Genomic DNA, 24,403 nt, shown 5'->3' with positions numbered 1-24,403 from the left:
CATACAAATGTAGTTATAAGTTCTATGGTACTGAACTAATAAATCACTAAATGGAGTTTTTTCCCCTTCTTCCACCCAAGTGACATAGACTGCAAATAATAATAAATCCACCTCATTATCTCAAAACCTTGTGTATAATTTCTTAGATATTACATGATCTGCCTTTCCACCTACATATGAACTAAAATTGAATGGAAGTGCACATTTCTTGTACCAATAGACATGTAATTTGTGATTGATACAGGAATATGCATTCCAGTTAATTTGTTTTTTCTCGAAAACATTGCAATTAAGTTTACAAAAAATAATATATTATAATATTTGTATTCTTATGACAAAGTAGCTTAAGGGCACCTTAAAAGAAACAAAGATGTGTTATGCTGACAGTGTTCTTATTAAAAAAAAGAAGGTTATGCAATTACATGTTTCAACATCATATCAAAGCATGCTGACATGAAGTGTGTTATATGACTGCTTTGATGGATAACCAGGCATGCATGTTTCATGCATCTCATCTTACAGTCCGATAACAAAGAACATACATAACTTTGATTTTCCCAAAGGAAGAAAAACAATATACCTTTATGACATCCATCATAACACAACTCTATAGGATTATTTTCATGATATGTACAGTCCCTTTTATAACTGGTCACCACTGACACAAAAACACTCTGCACTGACTGTTGCCTCCACATTGAGCATCATTTGGTTATAGGGTCCACTGCACAGGAGTCTGGAAGTCTATTCCCAAACAGACTTTCAATGCTGCTTGATGTGTGTGAAAAACGATGCTACACACTGCCATCCTGGATTCAAATACTGTATACGCCGAATATTTTGCAAGGTTTTTATTTTCGCAAATTTTGCAAGTCAGCTGCTATTCGCGAAATCACAAACACGTGAAAATATTGACTCTGATCTCGATATGAACGTGACGTATGTGTATGCATTTCTCCGTTCAGTACAGGACTCCATGATCGCGAATTTAACCACTCGCAAAATCGTCGGGAAGTATCGATTCGCGAAAATTTAGACTCACTAAATATATGGCGTATACAGTAACAGATTAAACCTTCACTGCAGTCCTCCATACTGTTCCCTGTCAGCCTTCTAAACCTCCTATCAGATTCTTCTTCCTATTCTGATGTTGGGGTTGTTCAAAGGATCCAGGAGCGGGTCCGAGTTTGCTGATGCCCTCCCTACTGACGTCATGACGATGACGAAAGTGAAGAATGCCAGGAGGGCAATAAGGAGCAGGATAGCCATTCGCTTGATCTGGACATTGGACTCCACAGACTTCCTGCTGCCTGCTCGGGATCTGTCATGGTGAAAGTATATCAAAACCGAGTATAAATAAATACTGTGAAAGTCATTGGTCTTTTTAATTAGACACTGAGGCTAAGTGCATTAAATTCCTGTCCAAATTTAATGCAAGCAGTATCAGGTGGTGATATATTCGTGTGTTGTGAAATTTGCAGCCCAACAAAGATTTGCAAAATTCACAAAAATTAAACCCTAAAGAGTATTACAGTCTTTACCGTAGATTTTGTTTTCTACATTGGGATTACCAATAAAGCTCTAAACATGGCATACAAGTATGCACAAACCACCACCTCACATAAATTTATCCAACAAAATGTCATCTTTTTAAAATCTTTCAGCCAATGTAAAGAAATGCAGTTGGAAGGGGATATCTCTTGACCTTATTATATTTTGGTTAAGTGATATGCTATGGTGACAACCAAATTTATATCTATTAAATACAAATGAGTCATTTTTTTTTTCTCTCTCTTTACTCCTTGGTCCCAAATCCCTCACAGGCTCACAAGCTTTTTTCATTTCACTAATACTATGCATAATAATTTGCTCATGTGTGTATTTCTCTAACGATGATAACACAGAAAGCTGGAGTAGGAAATACCACTGGCATCCTGAGGAATAAATCAAAAAAAGAAAGAAAAGAGTCCAGCTCTCGTCTATATACTTTGGCTCTACTGGAAGTCTACAGAGAATATGCAGATACTCACTTGAACCATCTAGCAAACCAGTGAAAAGCACTTCGTCTCTTGTACTTGTCTTTGTCATGATCTTGGACAATGTCAACAACAAGGTCATCTTTCCTGGCATCATAAACTCTGTGCTCTGCAGAAGTAAACACATGCAAGTAAAGTTTTACGCATGAGAAGAATGTTACAACCATCTTTCCTTTCCTGAAACCATATTTCTAAGAATTAGTGAGAATTCTTAATCACTGCTTATAAATTGAATTTCAAGAGGAAACTAGAAATGTCGCTATGGCGACTGGTATGCCTCCGCCATAATACATGATTCTCCTAATAGGTCTAGATAGTACATGTGGACAATGTGTGATTACATTTTCACAAAATTGGCAAAATATCAAAATGACAAGTTTGTCACAAATGTGTTGAATGTTCACCTTCCTTGACCTAGGTTTAATTGGATGAATAGGAGAGCATGTATTTGGGAAGGACTTTGACTGGACTTTGACTCATTCATAAGTTTAATATGCATTGAGTAATGTTCAAGGTATGGAGAAAAAGTGCAATTTCTGTATTGAATACTAAATTGTTACCATTTTCATCTGGCCTTTGACCCTAAAAGTCATAAGATAATCACTGTCAGGCAGAACATGCATAAATATGTAGTACGTTTCAAGATAACTTGAGCCACTTCCAAGATATGGAGGAAAACTTAGTTCAGCACTTTCACTTGATCCTTGACCTTTTGACCTTTGAGGAAAAAAAAAAAAAAAAAAAAAACTTTCCAGAGAATCTCTATTAGGTTATACATGCATACACCAAGTGTTAAAAAAAAAAATCATGCTGGCATTGCATAAATATGACGGAAATAGTAAAATTTTGGAGTGTTGCCCTTGACCTTTCACCCCTGACCTTTGACCCCATGAACAAAAAATTCTCTAGATAATCACTGCCAGTCAGTACAAGTACATGCATATATACTATGTTCCATCAAGATACCTTGAACAATTTCCAAGGTACAGAGAAAAAAGGCGAAGTTTTAATATTTTTACTTGACCTTTTGACCTTTGACCTTTGACCTCATGACCCAAACTTTCACCAGAGAATCTTAATTGGGTAATACATGTATACACTAAGTTTCAAGAAAATATCTTCAGGCATTGCATAGATATGGTGGAAATAATGAAATTTTATGTATTTGACCTTGACCTTTTGACCTTTGACCTTGAGCATTTGCACCCAAAAGTTGATAGGCACAACTTCACCCCCTAATACACATACATGCCAAGTTTCATGAGGATACCTCAAAAGGTTTTGATAGTTACCCTGTCCACAAAATTCATTACGGATGGACGGACAACCCGAAAACATAATGCCTCCAGCACCACTTCGTGGCGGAGGCATAAAAACAAATAAATTTTTCAGGTATTCAGTCACAGATCAGAAAAACTCAAGCAAGACCATTTGATCAATTTGGGCATGCACTATGCACATTAAGTGCACAGACAATGTGGCTGCATTTTAGATACAGCTAAAACTACACTGTTCAGTCTAATTTCTTTGTACATTAAAGAAAAATACTCCTTCATTCAATGAATTTCTTCATGTCATGGATTCAGTACATATAATTTTTGCTGTTCTGAGTCATATGCGCAAAGAGGTCTACCATCCTGTGGTTGCAACAAAGCATGAAGGATCTTACACAATGTTAGACATTCAAAACATAAAGGTTATGCCCAATGCATTCATGCATAATGTGCATGAACACTGCTTACACAATTGTATGACAAGTAACATAATATCTCAAGCTGTTACATATAGGCAACTTTTGTGTGTAATTTGTGAATGCAAAGTCAAACCACTCTCTGTAGGTGCACATTCCATACCCTCTTGTTGTACGTATCAAGATAATGATACAAAACACACACATTGTGATTCAGGATAATGCTCATAACTAAATATTTCAAGAATAGCATTGCAGATTACCACAACTGACCTTGATTACTGTGCAAATATGACTGCTTTGATAAAGTATATCATAAGCCATACACACCTCCTCCACTTGTGGAAGGGAACTGTTTGTCAGTTCTGGCGTGTGTTCCCATATTGTCTCCTGACAGCCCTGAAGACCCCACCCCCAGTGCTGCAGTCTGTCTGGGCTGTGGTCTGGTGGTTTGGCCATAGCTCCCTCTAGAGACAGGAGTAGGGACAGCCTGCTGGGGTGACACCACAGCCACAGCTGTGGGTGAGCTGGCTTGCGACGACTCCGCAACATTGATCAGAGTTGAAGAAAGTGATGAGTGCGCAGGAATGTCTCGCTTCGGCTCTTCAATCTGTTGAAGTACATGACATGCTTAGACTAAAAACTATGAACATATGCCAAAAGGTTTTATACTGATACAGGTGATCAGTCGCGACAGAATTGATAACAAGCAGACCGGTTTAAGTCACAGGACAGTCCACAAAGCCATACTAACTGAAAAGGCTAGTCATTGACTAAGACATGTTCCATGTCAAGTTGCACTAAAATACGAGGAGTTTGAGTTTGGATTCAATTAGTGTTTGTGGTCCATTTGCAGAACACTGAGATAAGCTTGGGTATGAGCAGATGTTTTTTATGATTTTGTAGAGAATACTCTCAAATTGCTGTTCATATTTTTCATTAGCTCTTAGCATAATGAGTAAATCACCTTAGATAATGGGAATTACAATCTGATACTTCTACTATCGAATTTGAACTTGAGTATTCTGTTTCATTTAAAAAACATAACGTTTGTACAAAACAGAAAGAACACACACACACACACAAAAAATGAGTGTACAAACATGCTATACATGGTAACTATGAAAGCATTTGGAGAACGCAGACCTTCACCAAGCAGCTATTTTTCACCCATAGATACACATGACGAACATTGTCCAATTTCCAAATGATATACTGTACAGCCTTGAGATGACAAAACAACGTATGTCAAAAATTCATGAATTTATTGACTTTCATAGTCACATAGTCCAGCTTATTTTAGTAGAATCTTACTCTTGACCAAATCTTGAAATCAGAACCCATTCCATTACTAAGATATGATGCCCCCTCCCACTGGAAATTGTTCAAATTTTGTTGGCAAAATGACGCAAGCGGCGATATGCTTGCCCCTGCTCAACACACGTCAGGCATGGACTTGGCAAAACAATGTATCTACATGCGATACTTTGTTTTGCCATCTACATGTTAACGCAGTAATAGGCTACACGCCTGCAGAAGCGTGCCCAAATTGACGTTGTAGGACATATACGCACGCCAGTGATCGAGACTTACATTGTTTTGCTGTGTCAATGGCAACAGCATGGTTATGTTGAGACAGCAAAACAACGCATGTTTTGATTAAATGCAAATTGTTCTAAAAATAAAGGGTCTCGAGAAATCAATTTGCATTCACTGTATTACTGATCCTGTTGGTCCTTCTAGGGTAAGATATGAAGTGTTTAACTAAAACAGAAAAAGAGCTGTAGGTTTACGAAACTTCAAACTCGATTTACTGGAAATGATGTTGGCTGTAGATACGTTGTTTTGCCATCTCAAGGCCATGTAGAAGCCTAATGTTTACCTCATCAGCTTCCTGCATGCTGTGCAGCACATCGAGCAGAGCATGCGCTATAGTGTGCGAATGCAAACCTCAAGTACGCGCAGCTTGAACTCCCAAGTACATTGACCCTATTTGCCAAAACAAGATTTTGAAAAAATCCTTTAAAAATTAATAAAAATTCCTAGATCACTACCAAAAATTTAACAATCTGTTCCTTGTGCCATTACCAACTATCCTGTAAGTTTCATCCAAATCATTTCACAACTTTTTGAATTATTTTGAAAAAAAAGACAAACAAACAAATGCTGACAAAAACATAACCTCCTTGGCAAAGGTGATTATAAATGAAACACGGAAGTTTACAACAAAAGACCATTGTCAGGATAGTTCCCAACAAAAAGAAGGTGAAGTAATATTAAATTGTTATAAAGTCAAAACATGAACCATAAGAAATGTTTAATATAAAAACAGATACAAAGGAATGCATTTTGGTGATAAAATCTGTAAACCTAACAGTAGTAATTGATAATAACAACCCAGAGGGCAAAACCATTATTATCCAGCACAATAAACTCTAGATGTTAATAAAGAGTATTTCCAAAAGTTGCTCTCCTCTTCCATTTCACTAAAAGCATACACACACACACACACACACACACACACATGCCCGCACAGCAATATATTGGGCCTTTGATGTATCTTCTGAGTGAACAATCTAAGTATCCATACCGGTGACAGGCCTAAGCCTGCTCGTGCCCAGTTGACCTTTGAAAGATACTTCCTCAGGGTCTCAGCAACAGGCGAAATCATGTTTGAGCTAGGGAAGATGCTTGCATTGCAGGTGGGACAAGTGTAGCCAGCGGGTGCCGTGTTTGGAGGAAATTTTCTGGCATATGCATCCAAACACTCCCAGTGAAATACATCTGAAAGAAAAAAGAGAAGAAATAACCAATCTCTACTATAAAGAGTACAATATCAACATGTGGTAAAAAACCTGAGTAATATAAACTACATGTAAATTGAATTGTTTGATAAAAGTTTAATGCTGGAATTTGTATAAGGTAACAAGTGTGTTCATTATAAAAATATATTACATAGTGGTATTTCTTGAACTTTGGCACAAATTTTAACCCATTGAGGACAAGTCCCGAATATACTCGGGCAGGGGTCTGTGGGAAATGCTTGTTGTTGCAAAATCAGCCTGTCCTCAACAGGTTATTTTTTTCCCCACTTTACAATGACAGTGTGGAGATATAAACACACCCATAGCCTACACTGCGCTTACTAAACTGTAATAATGATGATGATGATATCAATTAGGTAAAAAAATGCACACAGACTCACCATAGCACAGAAGCCTGACAACATCTCCTTCTGCCAAGTCTTTACTGCACAGTGTACACTTTGTGCTGTAGTCACTATCTTGGAGCCACTGCAAGTAAGACTTTACAATACACTGCCAGGAGAAAGAAAGAAAGAAATGAAGATTGTTAACCTTACTTGTGCTTAAAAATGAAATTATCTTACAATTGTATGGGGTCATTGTGAGTTGGGTGTCCAACACATTGGAGACACCTTGATGCTTTTCTATCAATGAATACTTAAAATATTTCACAATTTGCCTGAAATTTTACTCACAAGTAAAGAAAAAAGACCACCCAACTCTGAATTCACAAGCGTGCATTAAAAATGTGATTTGCTGTACATGCTCCAAGATAACTGCTTCAAACGCATGGGTTGTTATTTTGACGAACTCAGTTGCGCCATAATTTTGAAACCAACACCCCTAGCATTTCTAGGCCGTACCCTCTCTTGACAATACGTGTGAAATGCACATAGATCTAATGCTTTTCAAATGCGCATTTATAATCTACGGTATCAAATGCGTATTTATAATCTACGGAATCAAATGGTTGTTTTGCTGTTGATCTGGTAGATTCTAGGGCCTACTACTATATCAAATATTAATCATCGGGTTTTTGGACTTCATCAAATCCCCAGTGAAGAATGCAAAACCACTGCTGCACGTAGTCTCATGCGTGAAAGTTCGTTCTTTACGCGCAATGCTATAACTAGAGGGGAGTCAGTTTCAATATTATGTAAAATACTACAGCGTCGATGTGTTGGACACCTAACCCACTGGTGGTAGGTAGGCTCTGCTAGTGGATCCCAAAGTGGCTGCAACTTGCAAGCAAGAAATCATGTCATCAGAGATTATGATAGAACTTTCTCAATAGCCAGAGTCTCGGTCCCCAGACCCTGCCGTTCTTACCCACAGTGACAGAAGACTAATAAAACAAAAACTTACAAGTCATAATTTACAGTTCATACAGACATCTGACTTTAACAGGATATGAGTCTAGATTTATAAGGTTCTAACATAACAGTTACTCAGAAAGTTTCCTGATACAGAGAGGACGAGACGGCTCATTCAACGTAAAATTACCTTCGGGTGATTTGCCACCATACAGTGTTCACAGACGTTGACTCGGTGCTCGAAACAGAACAGATTCGTCACTTTTCTCTTCGGACACTTGCACAGACCCATTTTAACACCTCGATGTGTCAGAAAGATGATAAAGGAGTGATTGCTAGGTTAATTTGTACAACCTACAAGTTTATCACACATCACAAACTGCACAGAACGAACGCCTCACTGACGGAGTTTTACTGTGATGAATCTTGCTCTCTGTACGTCCAACATCAACACAACCAGTCGAGTCGTTAAATGCACATAGATCACGCAGGAAGAACTGCACTGACGCGACGATGTGTACCGAACGTCAAGCCTGCCACGTATTTGACCTTTGACCGTATTATTCATCTCGTTCCCACGTTGTGTAGGCGGTGATAGTCAATACAGTGTACTTATTTTTTTAAATGAATGACGTGCAGTTTTTATTCATTTTTTTTTTTTGGTTCCATGTGTACAAAAAAAAAAAAAGCGAAATAGTTTAGCGAACCAACACGAAATTCCAACCATGATAAAATCGAAGGACCTAATGATTATGATTTTCTATGTCTTCTAATCCCGGATGCATAAGCAATGAAATATAATCTCAGCAGAAGAATGTCCAGCTTCATGTTTGGAAGAAGGATATTGATAAAATCTTTTCAGTGGATATTGGGATATTTTTCTTGCACAAGCCAGGGTCACAAGATCTCATAACAGTAAAAAAAACATCGTTTTTAATTTGAAAATTCAGAGAAAAAATGTGTGAGAATGTGAGAGAGAGAGAGAGAGAGATAAGGGGGATGTGATAAAAGGATGGAAGTGAGAGAGAGAAGGAGAGGCGGAAGGAAACGGCCAAAATGCAGGGGCGGATCCAGGAATTCTGTAAGGGGGGGGGGGGGGTGGGGGGCGTGACTAATATTTCTGGTGCCACTTCCGGGTTTCATTTCATTGTTTTTCTTTTTATTTCTTTTGTTTTTTACGAAAAATAAAGGGGGGGGGGGGCGTGCGCCGGTTGCGCCCCCCTCTGGATCCGCCACAGAAATGATTCGTCTAGAATGTAAAGAGAATCTTCATATATTTCTGGTTCACTGCACTACATCTCACACACAGAATTAAAAGGAAATGAAATGAGAACTATATGAATAGCAAAACTTCAGTGGCACCCAAGGAAAATACACCAAGCAGGACAGCATTATTTATTTTCTATATCACTTTCTTTATTTCTCCTGTCGAAGGGAAAAAGCAAGGAGCAAGATTGTAGAGTATAGCGCCCATATTTTCACTTCTCTGCTATTTTGGGGGAGAACTAACTTTCAATGTAGCATCCATGGAGTGAATCGTGCATGTAATATGCCAAAAATATGCAGAAGTAGACCTACTGTCAGAAAAAAAAAATGAATAAAGTAAAAGTTACATAACCTTGCCAGTCGTAAGGCAATCTGCCTTGGTTTTGTTGGTAAAAGGGACTACAGTTACAAGCCCTACTTTTCAGAAGCCCCCTACTATGACCAACAACTCGTGTTTGCAATGTTGCATTGTTTTGTATGTTGTGTAAATGTTTGTTTTACTGTAAATCTATTTTATTTGAAATAACAACTACAACCAGAGAATGGCCCTCTGTAGTTAAAGCGAGAGACGAAAGTAGTGCAATATCTCCCTTGCTCGGAGATCAGTGAGTGCAATTTGGGTATTTTGCAGAGCGACAACCCGCTCTGGTATTTTGGGTTGAGCGCCACCTTGCGTCATAATTGTAATAAATGTATTTGCCGACTGACTGGACAGACACGAAATCTCGTCCGGGTAGCCGCAAGAACACAGATTCTGACTAAAAGTGAGAAAATTACTGCCGGATAAAGACTGTAAATCACCAGCGTTGGCCAGACCAACGGACATTTTCTTGTGACAATCGTGAAATAAAAGGTAAGTCAAATTATTTGTGCCTTGGTACGAAAAATGTTGTTCTATTATATCGCTAGCAGAGAACACAATGACATTGACAATGTGATACGTCTCCCGCGATCCCGTTGAATGAGATGATGGTGACGGCTACTTGTACCATCCACATTATCCCAGCAGTGTGTCCAGTCCACGCCTTCTACTTCGGCGTATCTTGGGCACCGCCACATCGCATGCATGCAACGTTGAACAGGACAAAGTCATAAGTTATCCATCCTAATCCTGATCCTGTATTTGTGCCTCAGAGGAACATTGCGAGGAGCGTTTAATGTGTGTAGATGTTCATAGAATCTGTAGAATATCTAGTGTAGACTACTTGGGTTTTATGCAATAATGGAAAGTTTGGCCTTTTGAAAGACATGGTATGGTACGAATCGATGTAAACTATTAGATAGTGTTACTGTTAGGCCAGTTAGACGTCTAATGTTAGAGTAGAAACCACATGTTTACACTTTGTTCTACTGTTTCGTTAGTACTCTCTGTAGACTAGATTTGGTCAACAGGCATCACCTTGTAAGGGGAATAGTAGATCGATTGTGTAGAACGATTACGATCACGATTGGTGGAGAGCGATGTAGGAGGGAGAGAGATAACGACAAAGAGGTAAAGCTTGTGTGCCGTGTCGGCACAAGTAAAAGAGAACAGATTGCATATTCCTGGTATCGATATCAGTCATTCTGTGTGTTGTCTAACGAACCCTTACAACCTAGACCACTACTCATGCCAGAGAGAGTCTTCATACACATAGTCATTTGACCGAAAGATCAGTCTGTATCTGTCCGTCGGGGAATGTTTCGCGGAGACTGCGTCTGGCTTCACGGATCCCCTCCGTATACAGACCGAAGTCAATGATTCCGGCTCCTGTGTGGAGCAGTCGCGCACAGATCAAACATTACGATAAACCAAATTTCAGACAGCTTGTTTACATTCAAACAAGTTTGACATGACATGACACATTATGCAGCAATATTTGGGGTAAATTTCTCACATTGTGCAATCGAAATACAGTAACTAGGTTGTAATATAACGCAGAAATTTTATCCATATCGCAACACTGCCGTTCGCTAGCTGAAAGTCGCCATTTTGAATCTGTAAGCCAATCACATGCGAGGTACGTGCTTTAGTAAAAAAACACGTAGAAACTACCTCGCATGTGATTGGCTAATAGATTCATACTGTATGTTTCTGCAGTTTGAATGTGACGACGCGACGGGCTGGTTGATGTGTGTTTTATGTTGAAAATTCTACCAAAATGTTGGATTATTCATTAATCTGGTGAGTGTAGTGCATTCTTGAAATGTTGATTTTGCTATACAAGCTTAAATTTGCTGACCTAGGGCCGTGAATTAGACGCAATCGAGAAGGGTGAGGTACATGTACCTCACCGAATTTTCCATAGAGACAGTGGTTAAGAACATCCACACAGCGATGGGTACTAATACCTTCCGTCTGTCTACGGAGGAGAGCGATAACGTGAAAAATATAAAAGACTCCTCCGGACAGACGGATCTTTCTGTCTACATAGTCATGCACAAGCCCCTTCAACTAACAAGGCAATTAGACTAAGGCTATTCAACAGGATTTCTCCCAAACTGGAGCCTTGACTTCTGAGGGGCATCTAATCTCTCAGTCTGGACCTCTTAACAATTACTCACCCATCAAGCAACCATTTCAAGAAATTATGGAACCTGGCTTGTGATCTGCCTCCTGGCAGGTGTCGCTAACTTTTATTAGTGTCACATGTGCCAGCTATGCAGACATCGACAAACACAGAATCCCAACAACCCAACCAATACCGACAATGTATGGGAAATGACTGGCGACAGTGGTGTTAGCTTGTCATTCTACTATTCCATTTTGCAATAAAATCATGCATACTGATTACTGCACATAAATCAGAATTCTGTTCATCGATGAGGCTGTACAGTACTGGTTGAGGTGACGATTCAGCTTGTAACGCTTTGCGAGATATTTAGAATCCACTCTATGAAGTGGTAAAGAGCATACGATTCTAAAGGGAATCAAAAGTTTATTTGATGAAAATCGGTTTTGAAATGAACGAGATATCTAAAAACAAGGTAAAACAAAGAAATCCTAATAAAAGTCGTGGCCTGTCAATTTTATTAGTATCGCTTTTTTGGATATCTCGGCCATTTCAAGCCCAATTTTCATCAAATAAATGTTGAATCCTTCTTGAAATTACATTATCTTTCATATTCATTCTAGGTTCTTATTATCTCACCAAAAAATGTTATAAACTTGACGTTAGGTCTTGACCAAAGCTATGCGATCCCTTTGATAGTACAGTATACAAGTACTTCCCAAATCCCATGTGAGGTATTGCATAATAGCTGCATAAAACCATATCGACAGTACTAACAGGTACAAGCATCATGTACGCCAGCATTGCGAAGCTGCGGAGCAGGGCATTTTGCACTTGAAAGAAATCTTCATTTTTAAATCATATATGGGAAATATGATGCATATTGTATGATATGTAAAAGTCAGCTAAGCCAATATAAAATGCAAATAAATGTGTGTAGTTATTTACAATATTACAAAGTTGTACTGTTCTCAAATATTCATGATGGCTATTGTAATATACACATGTAAACCAGGGTTTTGACATACGATTTTAGTAATGCCAGTTCTCAGTGTGTATGTGTCGGCAGGCCATTTCAGAGGATAAACTGCAGGACAAGGAACATCTTTGGAGGAAAAAGACTTGTCACTCACTGTTATTAAAGTGTTGTGATATATATTTGTGCAAATTCTTATTATATGATGTTATCAAGTTATAAAGGAACGTTTAGAAAGATCTGTCAGTAAATAGTGCTGTTCAAGGTGATGTTTGAACAGTATTTAGTACACATCAAACATTCAGATTCTCACTCAGGTACTGTTCAACAGTTTGCATACAAATACATTTTCTTGAAGAAGAATAGGGAGGAAAAGATGAAAATAATCAAGATTTTGAGATCTAGAGCATACTATATTACTTGTTACTAATTAAAAGCACCTGCAAACATGATACAGTAGGACCTTGATTATCTGGCCATCGATTATCCGGATTCTCTATCTGGACGTCGACTGGCTTACATTTTTGTTTGTGTTTTACTTATATTGGGTATTATTTCCTGTCATATGAAATATGAAACATGGCAATGCCATGTAGATAATCATGATATTAGCAAATTGGTAATAACATGTTATATACCCCTATCACAATATGCTAGAAAGTGATGTATTTGAGCATATCTCTCTTATCCAGTTAAAGCGATTATCCAGCCAAAGCGATTATCCGGAGGCCTGCTGGTCCTAATGTGGCCAGATTATCAAGGTCCTACTGTAGTATGTATTTCATGTGAGTTTTTTGAATGTGCAGCATAAACATGCATTCCTACTGGGGCTATTATGCTTATATCTGTTGGTGGCTGACAAAATGTTGTGATTATTGGTAGGGCAGGGCTTGGGTGTAAATGACATTTGAATGTTACAGTGACTAACAGTAACTGGATAGATCTGTCTATAATATGCATGGTACACCTGTATGGCATTGTTTTACTGCTCTCTCTCCACTGTGATAGAACAATCATTCCCAGGTTGCAAGGGTTACCGTCATTGTTTTCACACAAGATGTGTTTATCTACTAATACATACTACCATCAAACAGATGCCCTTCAAAGGGGTATGATAACATTTCAGTTTAATTGTCTGCTTGTAGTGCAATCAGTTGTAAATCATGTTGATGTTCAGAGGGAATACAACTCAAGCTCTCATTGTATACTAGCAGCTACTTCATCAGAAAACAGGATACTGGCGTATGGGTGGTATGTTATGGTTAGGTACATTTGTACACAACATAGAAGTTTGATCAGGTGTTTAAGACATATTAGAGCCCTTAATTGTTAAATTCTTTTCTCATAAACAGATGGTGCTGGATGACAATGAATTTGATGGTTCTACATGTTGCTGTTGACATACTGTACCATGTATCAATAATGATCTGAATTAGATTACAGTGAGCTGCTCTGTACTTGTAATTAATACCTAACAGGAAAGGGCTCAATATTTCCTGGTTGGAGATTATGCACAAATACAAATTATGTACCGGAAGCATAGTATGGCTCCTATTCATGTACATAGGGTAGGTTTGACATACTGTGTACTAATACAGACAAACAGACACAAGCACTAAAACATGTACAATAATAATACACCAGTTGATTGTATTGCAACTTTTGCATTGTACTATTAAAATAAGCTACAAATATGAAAAGGGAAGTTTCTTTGTATATTTCATAACATTTATATTGTATTTCTTCACTTGCTTCTTTTGTAAGATGTGCAACTAATAACTAATGCATAATTAGTGAAGGCTTAGTTTCATGAACCTTCTGTTGTACTTTGTGGTATTCATCGATTATTAATTAATTATTTCAGCTTATGACTCATTACATGTTGGTGTGCTGTTTTATTGTTGCTTTTATTTCAATACTTGTGTTTATTATCATGAGTATACTTTATTCGTGTCATGATTGAGGTAAATCAGCAATGTATGACTCTACATAGCTGCATCTCTTATTAACCTAAAAAACTGAATTGATATCCTGATGTCTACATGTTTTTTTGTTGATTTTTTTTTCATGAGTTCAATGTCTTGGTATTTCTCTGTATTTCTCTCTACATTTGGTAGATTAATTTAACCTGCAGATCTTACAGATTTAAGGTAGAGGTCAGATTTACTGGAGAATAGCAACTGTTTTTAATTAGGATTTGTCTTGAAGGAAAAGGTGAAATTATGTGCTGCTTCCAAATCATGCTTTCTTTTCATACAAATCCTTTTATGAAACTGATTGGTTGTATATTCATCAGTGCTAACAATCATTTAAAATGTTCAAATTTTTACTTGGGTGAAATTTTTGAGAAACAGTAAATAATTAGTTTGTATTAGGCATTGGCATAGAGATTGTAGCATGACATGTACATGCAATCATGTGTAAAGCTATGATTTGCGTTGTGCATATCTCTTTAGTTATGTTTAGAAAAGAAGATGAGTTAGTATCCAGTCAAAAATATTACCGGTACACAAATACAGACATACATGTAATAGCTCATAAGAAAGTGATCGGGTGTGATTTTTGAAGTATCTGCACAGATAGAACACAGTGTAATCTCACTTCAATATAAAGACAAAGACAAACTGATTTGAAGAACAGTGGAATGGTAGATGCAGGCACTAAGATTTTAGGATTGTACTTTTTTTTTATAGAATAAAGATCTCAGTTCAAGATGTTAAGTTTTCTAAGAAAAGCTTTAGAGTTGTCTACCTGTCAAAAATGAAGCATTGATGTGCTCACACATTTTTCGTAAAATATGGGGTATGAAGACATTTACAATTTATTTTAAAAAAAAGCATTATGGAGGCATTACTCTCATACTAGGCACTAGGTGTTTGTAGAACCATGCTCACACTAAACGCATTGTACCATTGCACTATACATATCTATAAATTTAAGATATAAAATCCTAGCAGCAATAATTTTCTATTTCCCTCACGGTCTTTTGGAATTTGAATGAAAGACTCTTATTGCCATGTGTGTGTTGATTATTTTTGTTTCATATGACTGTCATGTTTCCATGTATTATTTGCTTATCATGCTGTTTTGAACATACCTGCATATCTGCTTGTATTGTAGCTCCTCATCCCAGCTTTGTCTTAAATATTGCTTTCCAGTCCTATTTCAGATTTATGGTTTTATTTTTGTATCGTCAAAACAAATTGTCTGTTTTAGTTCTTTGTTTTATTTTTTCGCTCTTTCTCCCTGTTTCTGTTTTGTTTCCTCTGTGCACGCATGTTTGTTCTCCGTCATTCCTGCTTGCCCACATCTAATAGTGGTTGCCCATCGGAGGGCGTGTTGGAGTGGATCGCCACAGTGCATGGTGGCTGTAGTGTCCATGCCTTTGCTCTCCGGGGTTCACAGTATCCAATAGAAAGAAAGGAAACCCCACAGGCTGTGCTCTCACCTCACTCCCGCCATACCCAAATTTTGCACTGCCTGCCTGAAGGTATGTACACAGATCATTTCTTCTCTCTGCTGCTGCAATTTAAAAGAGGGGGGGGGGGGGGGGGGGAACCATCTTAAAAGGTCTCTGCACATGGCCAGTGCAGAGAGCTTTGTAGCCAATACCATTGCTACAATGTAGCTGATCACCTGTCAGTTACACTGAAGCATATACTTATTTGTATCTCTCCCAATCTTGATAACATATGTATAAATTATATAAAATTGTACAAACCTTTGTAATGTGGGATTTCACTCTTACATAATTTGATATTTTACTTTCTAATGCAAGTCCTAAAATTCGTGATATTTGACATATGATTGTATTCAAATGATTGAAATTTGAGAGTGCAGGACATCTACATATGTTTAAACTGTGGTCACAAAAATTAATTGGTTTTATTTGTGCATAATGTGTACAATGTGCTTGCTTGCTAGCTAGTGTTTTGTTTGTATGTACTCGTAAAGTGTTTTTCTGTAGGGTGAACTATCCTGGCACCTGCTCATCATGCATGCTGTACACTTGTGCTGCTAGATGTTAGAAGCGCTTTTCAAACACATAATAAATCAGAGCTCACTTGCACCAGTTCACATACAACTAAATTCTTGCGATAAGCATGTATCTGTAGAAGAATTAGTAATTACACAAAACATGTTATGTCCCTATGTAGTAGTAATGATATTATGCATAAAAAGCATAAAAAGCATAAAAAGCTGATAAGTGTATGAGTTGTCAGTATAGTAGAAAACTTTACATTTTAAATCTAATGCTTAACATATTTTTTTTTCTGGTCTTAGATGATTCCTGGGTTTGATGTTTTTTCAATGAATGACAACATGTTTTGTGGGTCTGAATATAACAATGTATTTTTTAGTTGTATTTGTAGTTGGCAGTACTGTGTGTTTTGTGGTTTGATACATGAGTACCAATATTTGATACTTCTTTTTGGTATGAGCTACATTATGTATATATACCAGTGACATCCTTTTGTTATTATTTCATTACTAGCCCTTTCCATCTGCTACATTAGGTCAAAAAATAATGCAAAAAGTGGAAGCTGTCTTTGTGGATATTTGTTTCTCATTTCTGACATGAAATAAAAACAATTACTTGTGAAGTCAGACAAATGAGAAGGATATCATCTTACATGTCACAATCAACTGAAATAGTTTAGGTGTCTTGTAATGTATACGTGATGTCAGTTGAGAAGGTTGTGTTGGACTATCACAGATTTCAGATTCTAAATTCTAGACAGATACCTCCACTTCAGTTAGATCCTGTGGTAGTGATCACAAATAAAGAAGTGTATTTCATTGAAAAACAAAGATGACATAGTCTGTCCTTCATGCAGATTCAAGTAAGATATTAGTGTAAGTCATTTCAAATATGTTTATTCAATAGTTATTAGTGTCCTGCTCAGGCTTCTAGTGTATCATTTCACCAGCCAAATGATGCAAGGTGCTTTAGGCTGCAGACGCAGAGCTTATCACACCCTTGGATGTCTGTATTGTAGAGATCCTAGGGGAAATTAACTTCACTGCCTGCTGGATAAGGATGGGGAAAATAATCCCCTGATTAAGAAGTGCTCCTGAATGGTTTCATCATAAGCAGGATTATGTCATGAATTGCCGAGGAAATACTTTGCAGACATCTGGAATAGAATTACCTTGAAGCTTTTGCTGATCTACCTCAAATGACTTTGAGCAGACTGCATTTTTACTTTGCTGTTTTTTGAGAGAATTAAGTTTTATGATTTTAGATCCAATAATTAATCTTTTTCAATTTGGAACATAATTTTATTTGGATTAGAAGGTTCTTTGAATACTGTATTGAAAATTTACCTATGAGTGTAGTTTATCAAAGTGAAGTTCAAGGAGTAAATGTGGTGCTTTGATATATAAAATGTAGTTTAGTGTTACCATCTTTTTTTTTCTTTTTCTTTTTTGTAATTGTGCACAATTAAAACCTGCAGTCACTGTAAGTGGAACAGAAAACAGCCAACATCTATCAAACTTAACTTTATGCATATATATTTTAATTGTCTCCAACTCCAATGTCATCTTGCATTTTGCATCCTATTGCTACCGTGAACATTCAATTGCGAGAGAAATTTGTACTGGAAGGATGGGGTGTCATCCAGACGTAGAACTAAATGAACATGAAGCCATTCAATGTTCACCTTGAAATAATGGGGTTGCCATCAGCTTACAATGTATGCAAACTTCATGTAGTAAATATGCATTTTGAATAATTGCTCATGAACAGATATTAATCATATTGTAAGGAAATGTGGCAGCCTTTGGCCTGTCTGTTTTCAGTGGGTACCATCACAGCATGCTTTATGAGTGGTCTGGCTTCTCGCTTAAGGGTTTCATCCATTATTGAAACATGGCTTGATGATGTTCTGGTGGCAGTAGGTGAGGCCGGGGTAGGGTTGTACGTCACTAAGATGCATTCTTTCTCCTGGTCTGCCCAGGACTGGCACAGCCATCTAGTGTGAGAATGTTGAGACCTCTGGAGAAAGTCTGCCATCCCTTCCAAAGAGAAGTTACACCGAATGGAAATAGTTCAAAGAGAGGCCTTTACATAGTGTTAGCTGATCAAAGAAAAGCCTGTGAGCTGTCACAGTTTCAATGTCAGTACATCACACTAAGTGATGTCCTGTGGGTCATTAAACAGTTATACATGTATCGGTCATGTGATGATGGCATCTTTTGCTCAGTTTTTATCACAACTCTTCTTGTTGAATATTCAGAATGATCACAAGTATTATGACAACCTTGACTACTGGTTTGCTTGATAGTTTTGTCGTCAATTTTGGATGGTGTTTGTCAAGAAATAATGATCTCATTAATAGCAGTCATGCAGAAAAGCGAAAACTTACATGGAGTTGAATTAAGATTTTTTTTTTTTAAAGCATTGTGCTAACTATGTCACAAGTTTGTTATAACATTCACAGTGGTCTTACCAGATTTTCAAAAAAACTTTTATGTTTCTTTTAATGAACTCACAGCACTTTGATACTGTATAGTGAAAGGAGCAGATGAGTATCTGGTATTGATAGTAATTGTAATGATACTATTATCATTATGTAATAATGATGGAAATATGGTATAAAGAATGATGATGATTGCAACAAGTACTGGTAGTATTAATGTAATTTATTTGTCTAGCTTTTATTATGACCATGTTGCTTCTATCATTAGCACAGCTTTTTAAGATTGTATCAGCTTTTAGAGAATTCTCAATTGTTGGGAAATCTTTTTCAAAAGAACCCATCTCTGAGGTTGTGCACAACTTGCTGAGTTTGAGACCTTTGTTGTGTGGAATGGCCTTATATTGATGATTTATTCAACTCATGATGTTTACTTGTTATCTATATTTTTTTGTACTCGATATTTATCAGACATTAGTTATATTCTATATTTTCAGGTAATAGATGGCCCACATCATTTAAAGGACAAGTTCACCTTCATAAACATAAGGATTGAGAGAATGTAGCAATATTAGTAGAACACATCATTGAAAGTTTGAGGAAAATCGGACAATCCGTTCAAAAGTTATGCATTTTTGAAGTATTTGTGCAGTATCCGCTGGATGAGAAGACTACTGCAGTGTGTGAATAACTTAGATGTCACATGCGTACAACAATATAAGGAAAATATAAAGAGAATTTCACAAAATTTCATCTTTTGAAAAAAGTACACATTCGTCCGACTTGTTACCGACAAATGTTATGGGTAATATTATTCCCCCTGCCTTTAGAAAGAGGCAAGTCAAGTGCTCTTGGGCAAGTCCAAGATAACACGCGCGTTACGTATGGGACATTCAGAGACTTTTATGACCTGAAAAATAGTGTTAATGGCTTTTGATCATATTGAACTTTATCATGGTGATTGATATCTAGGAGAAGTATAATCATGCAAAAAATGGAGAAAAATGACCTTCACAATTATATTCTAGAAGAGAAAATATGTGCCGTTACGTATGGGACCAGAAAAATTTAGTTTTTTTGAACATTTTTTTCAACCTCAAAACTCTCTGAAAGTATTTCATTCTACAACTTGTAACTCACTGTGATGAAAGTCACAACACTCAAGATTATCACAGGTAAGTTTCATGTCATTAGGCAAAAAGCTCTAATTACAGGTTCTAATTAAAGACAGACATGACGTGTTACGTATGGGACAGTTACGTATGGGACAGTTTGTCCCCCATTCATTTAGTGTGTGAAGAACCATGTTTATGGGTATTTTGCATAATTATTGAAGTAAAATCAGTTGAAACTACTCAAATACTGATCCAGATTGTCAAGGAAACAATATTCCCCAAATATTCACCATCCTAATCATATTCAATCATATTTTTATATTTTTATGACCAACCTGAGTATGCATGCCCTTTGTCCCCCATTCGTTTAGTGTGTGGAGAGACATGTTTATGGGTATTTTGCAAAGTAATTTTGCAAAATACCCATAAACAAATTTTTGCATAATTATTGAAATTGAATCCGTTGAAACTACTCAAATACTGATCCAGATTGACAAGGGAACAATATTCCTCAAATATTTACCATCATAATCATATTTAATCATATTCTATATTTTATGACCAACCTGAGTATGTATGCCCTATTTTTATCAGGATAGTTACTACTGAAAAATTGAATAGTTTAAAGTGTTTACTTCCATTGATGAAGGGCAGTTTGCCATTTCGTTTCAATAAAAAACAACTTGACACAAGAAATATTAATTTTTATAAATAAGCAATACCTGCTGCGTGGAACCCCAGTGATCGAGTAGATATATGATGTCTGTCTAGCAGTCAGGTCATTGATTCGAGTAACACCTCAGTATGTATACCCATGAATTTTGTCGTGGCTATTATTGAAACCTGAATAAGGACAATTTGTGTATCACTTGCAATAAAAAAAAAAATCATTTTACTTTATATTGTTTTAAAATATTTATATCACAACCATTTCAAAGTGGATCTCCATCACTAAACTTTGAATTCCTCTAGTCTTAGGATTGTATGCTCTTTAGTAATTCATATAATTGGTTTCCAATCATCTCATCAAATGCTGAAAACTGAATCCCCATTTCTGCAAAAAACTATACCATCCCTTTAATGCTGATTTTTCATTGTGTATTTTGCCATTTTCCCCTCCCCCTTTCTGAAAATCGTTCAGTCAAGTACATGTATTGTTTAAAGTGTCTATAACTCAAAAAGTAGCTACAATGTTGGGATGCTTTCTTCAGGATGATTGACCATTTGTGTACTGAGAGACCTTCCCAGCTAGCTACATGCATTCACATGCATTATGTATGAGGATGTCCCATACGTAACGCATTTGTCCCATACGTAACATTATTTCAATGCCTAATAAAAAATATTCCTTTTACTGTTTTTTCTTTTTTCTATGGTATTTAATTTCTCTAAACAATAAATTAGAACTTTCCAAAAGGGCATTAATATAACCTTAGCAATTTCAGAAAAAACCTAAAAAAATGACCTCAATTTGTTACGTATGGGACATCTCATGATAGGACACGAGCTAATTTGCATAATCATTTGTATAATTCCTAAATTTTCATACCAAGTTAAACTATTTGATGAACTTCTTATGTCCACATATTAATCAAATATCATTTGCTTTCCTTTGAATTAATATGAATTTTTATAAATGTCCCATACGTAACGCTGTGTTTCACATTTATGCAAATGAAGCCCTTGAAATTTGCATAAATTTACGTAATATAATTTTTTCCTCCATGGAAATCAAAACTTCAACTCATAAGCTTCAAAATGATACCAAACATGTCAATATTGAGCAAAGATGAAATTTTGCCTTCTGAGGGGACCTTATCTTGGACTTGCCCTCTTTTATTATGCGAAAAAAGTGAAAATATGTTGAATTTTCTTTTACATTTTCTTTATACTGTTGTACGCATATGACTCACAAGCTGTAGTAGTCTCCTCATCCAGCGGTTCCAACACAAAAATTTTAAAAATTCATAACTTTTGCATCGATTGTCCAATTTTCCTCAAACTTGCACTGATGTGTTCTACTAATATTGTTGCATTCTCTCAATCTTTATGTTTATGAAGGTGAACTTGTCCTTTAAATTGCGTTGACATACCAGAATGCATACAGGATAAATATTCCAAATGCTGCTTTTTTTAATCAGATACATGTAACTGCTGTTCTCCAGATGAATCTTATCTTCATCTTAATTTTAATGAATTTTATCTCCATATGTAGAAATCATGAAGTCATATGCTGAAGCTGCATTTAATATATAAAGAATAAATAGCTTACCACATTGTGAGATATGTACAGAGAGTCAGCCACTCAGGATAAAAGCATCCTTTAGCTAGTATCCATGGTTACGGATGATTAAGCGATCTAAGATGGGAGGTGCATGGGGCCATTATACTTGACTTGACAAAGAGAGATGTGCAGGAATAGTAGCGTCTAGGAATAAAACAAAAGTGGGGAATATTGAATACTAGCTTACTCAGCATATCAGGTTGATTTTAAATGATGAATCCATTTCTATGATAAATCTCTTTTAAAGAATTGATGCTCAATTCTTGTGAGAGCAGAACAAATATAATTCATGGGGTTTTGTGTGTGTGTGTATTTTCCCTATCTTTTGTGAATTTTCAAAATGAATAAAGTCAAAGAATTATTCCTTACATTTGGCAGTCTTTTTTGGAATCCAAATTTGACTGCATATACATTATCTTTTTCAGAATGAGCTTTCAGCAAGGATCTTTAAGATGTGGAAGTGCAGGTGTTCTTCAGTTTCTTTCAGGAAAAAAAATAGTGTTTACTTCTGAAATGGAAGTAAATTGAAAGGGACTACTGTACATACTGTATGTGAGAATTGATGGACACATTGAAGGTCTAATAAAGAGAGTTGTAGTGGTACAAGGAAGGAGACGTTAATTCTCAGTTGCCTGATCAAACATTAATGGCACAGTGGGAGATAGTATGTATACTATACTGTTTGTGTTCACAACACATCTCCCCCAGCAGGGATGTAGTGTGCAGAGGAGAGAACACGTAGTGGTATGTCTGGTTGGCAGAGCCATATCCAGTTGATTGGTTTGGCATTTATAGCATGATTGTAGATAGTTTCACTACTTGGCTGTACATATGAACAGTAGTTTTATAGATTTTTATTGTGACCATTGAAGTTTTGAGAAATATGAGATTCAGAAAGCTTTGTGAAAGAAAAAAAAAACACGATGTTAAAATATTTGTGTGTGTGTGTGTGTGTGTGTGTGTATGCACTTGATATTTTTGATAGTGTGTGGCTTATTGTGATGTTCATTTTGCCCACAGAGTGTACGAAAGTGGATTCAGTTGAAATTGTATCATAGATATGAATTGCAAATGACTGTGCTTTTACAGTCTTTGCTGACACATGTGCTGTTCCTGTGACAGCTGTATGACTAGTGCTCATGATAGATGTCACAGCTGAATATTTTGTGAGGTTTTCATTAATTTAGTCCTCTATGTGCAGGTCATACTTTAAGATTTAGACTCATACAACTTGACAGGTCAAGACATTCTTTTGATTAATTAGGTGTAATCATGTTATTTGGATACTGTTTCACTTTCAGTATTTGGTGATGGTCTATGATGTGTCTATAACTCAACTGTGGGTTGCCATGCAGTGTGATTTCAATAAAGACCATTTTATCTGTCTATCTATCCCTCCATTCGCTGATAACAAACAGTGCAATATTGAATTAATGAGGTGAGCAAGAAACCAGGTAGATTTCTGTACAGGCTCAAGATTACTAAAGGTGTGAATCAGTCTTGATCAAAGGCTGAAAGAAGCCTGACTCACCTTCTATATTTCCTCCATCCATATTCCCACTCACCCGCTACCTGCAATTTGCTCCAAGACATTTCGTCTCAGGTTCACCGGCTTTTCAGGCTGGCCTTTTTGTGTGCGAGTGTGTGAGCGAGTGAGTGTTCTCCTTTCTTTTCTCACGCCGAGCCCTGCAGTAATCAGTGGTGTTCATTCCTTTCCTTCCTTTGGCTGCCTTGGCAGAAGCCAGGTTGTCGTGGGAATTCTGCACATGATTATCGCGCAGGCAAATCTAGATGCCAGCCCATCTCCTCTTTGTGCTACAGTGAGACGGTGTTCTCTGCCGAGGAGACTGAACTGTAGGCGGTTTTGTGACTTACAAGTGTGAGAATACATCATGGTTTATCCATTGGATATTTTGTTTGAAACGCTTTCTGCCACAGGATACTTATATCATGGATTTAATTGTTCTCCATTACATTTGTACAATTTGATGTGAACTGACTTCAT

At 36.8% G+C, this 24,403-nt stretch overlaps 2 protein-coding genes across 2 annotated transcripts in view; one reads left to right on the top strand and one right to left on the bottom strand.

Moving 5' to 3' along the window:
• Window positions 1-923: 923 nt before the first annotated feature.
• On the bottom strand, window positions 924-8,246 carry LOC139740723 (zinc finger protein-like 1 homolog). The gene is made up of 6 exons (XM_071651290.1): window positions 8,034-8,246; window positions 6,932-7,043; window positions 6,317-6,510; window positions 4,057-4,336; window positions 2,031-2,145; window positions 924-1,321 (listed from the first exon to the last, which is right to left on the bottom strand). The coding sequence occupies exons 1-6, from the start codon at window positions 8,133-8,135 to the stop codon at window positions 1,126-1,128; spliced, it is 999 nt and encodes a 332-aa protein (XP_071507391.1). The 5' UTR covers window positions 8,136-8,246; the 3' UTR covers window positions 924-1,125.
• Window positions 8,247-9,827: 1,581 nt separating this feature from the next.
• Window positions 9,828-24,403, top strand: part of LOC139740715 (HEAT repeat-containing protein 5B-like) — an 87,598-nt gene continuing 73,022 nt past the window's right edge. Inside the window, exons 1-2 of the mRNA XM_071651280.1 lie at window positions 9,828-9,962; window positions 15,895-16,067. The gene's annotated coding sequence lies outside the window, so the exon portion shown is untranslated. The remainder of the gene's footprint in view (window positions 9,963-15,894; window positions 16,068-24,403) is intronic.

The sequence above is a fragment of the Diadema antillarum genome, unplaced genomic scaffold (assembly GCF_040938485.1).
Source record: "Diadema antillarum isolate AM-2024a unplaced genomic scaffold, OU_Dant_1.0 seq00000876_RagTag, whole genome shotgun sequence".
In the NCBI taxonomy this organism is placed as follows: Eukaryota; Metazoa; Echinodermata; class Echinoidea; order Diadematoida; family Diadematidae; genus Diadema; species Diadema antillarum.
This window is presented reverse-complemented; position numbering and strand designations above follow the sequence as displayed.

What these genes read in the sequence shown, in the direction of transcription:
- LOC139740723 (XM_071651290.1), bottom strand. Translation starts at nt 8,135, where the DNA reads ATGGGTCTGTGCAAGTGTCCGAAGAGAAAAGTGACGAATCTGTTCTGT. An exon ending in TGTCAGGCTTCTGTGCTATG is followed by an intron (nt 6,511 to 6,931) that starts GTGAGTCTGTGT and finishes TTTTTCTTTCAG; the next exon opens with ATGTATTTCACTGGGAGTGT. An exon ending in CAGGCTTAGGCCTGTCACCG is followed by an intron (nt 4,337 to 6,316) that starts GTATGGATACTT and finishes GTACTTCAACAG; the next exon opens with ATTGAAGAGCCGAAGCGAGA.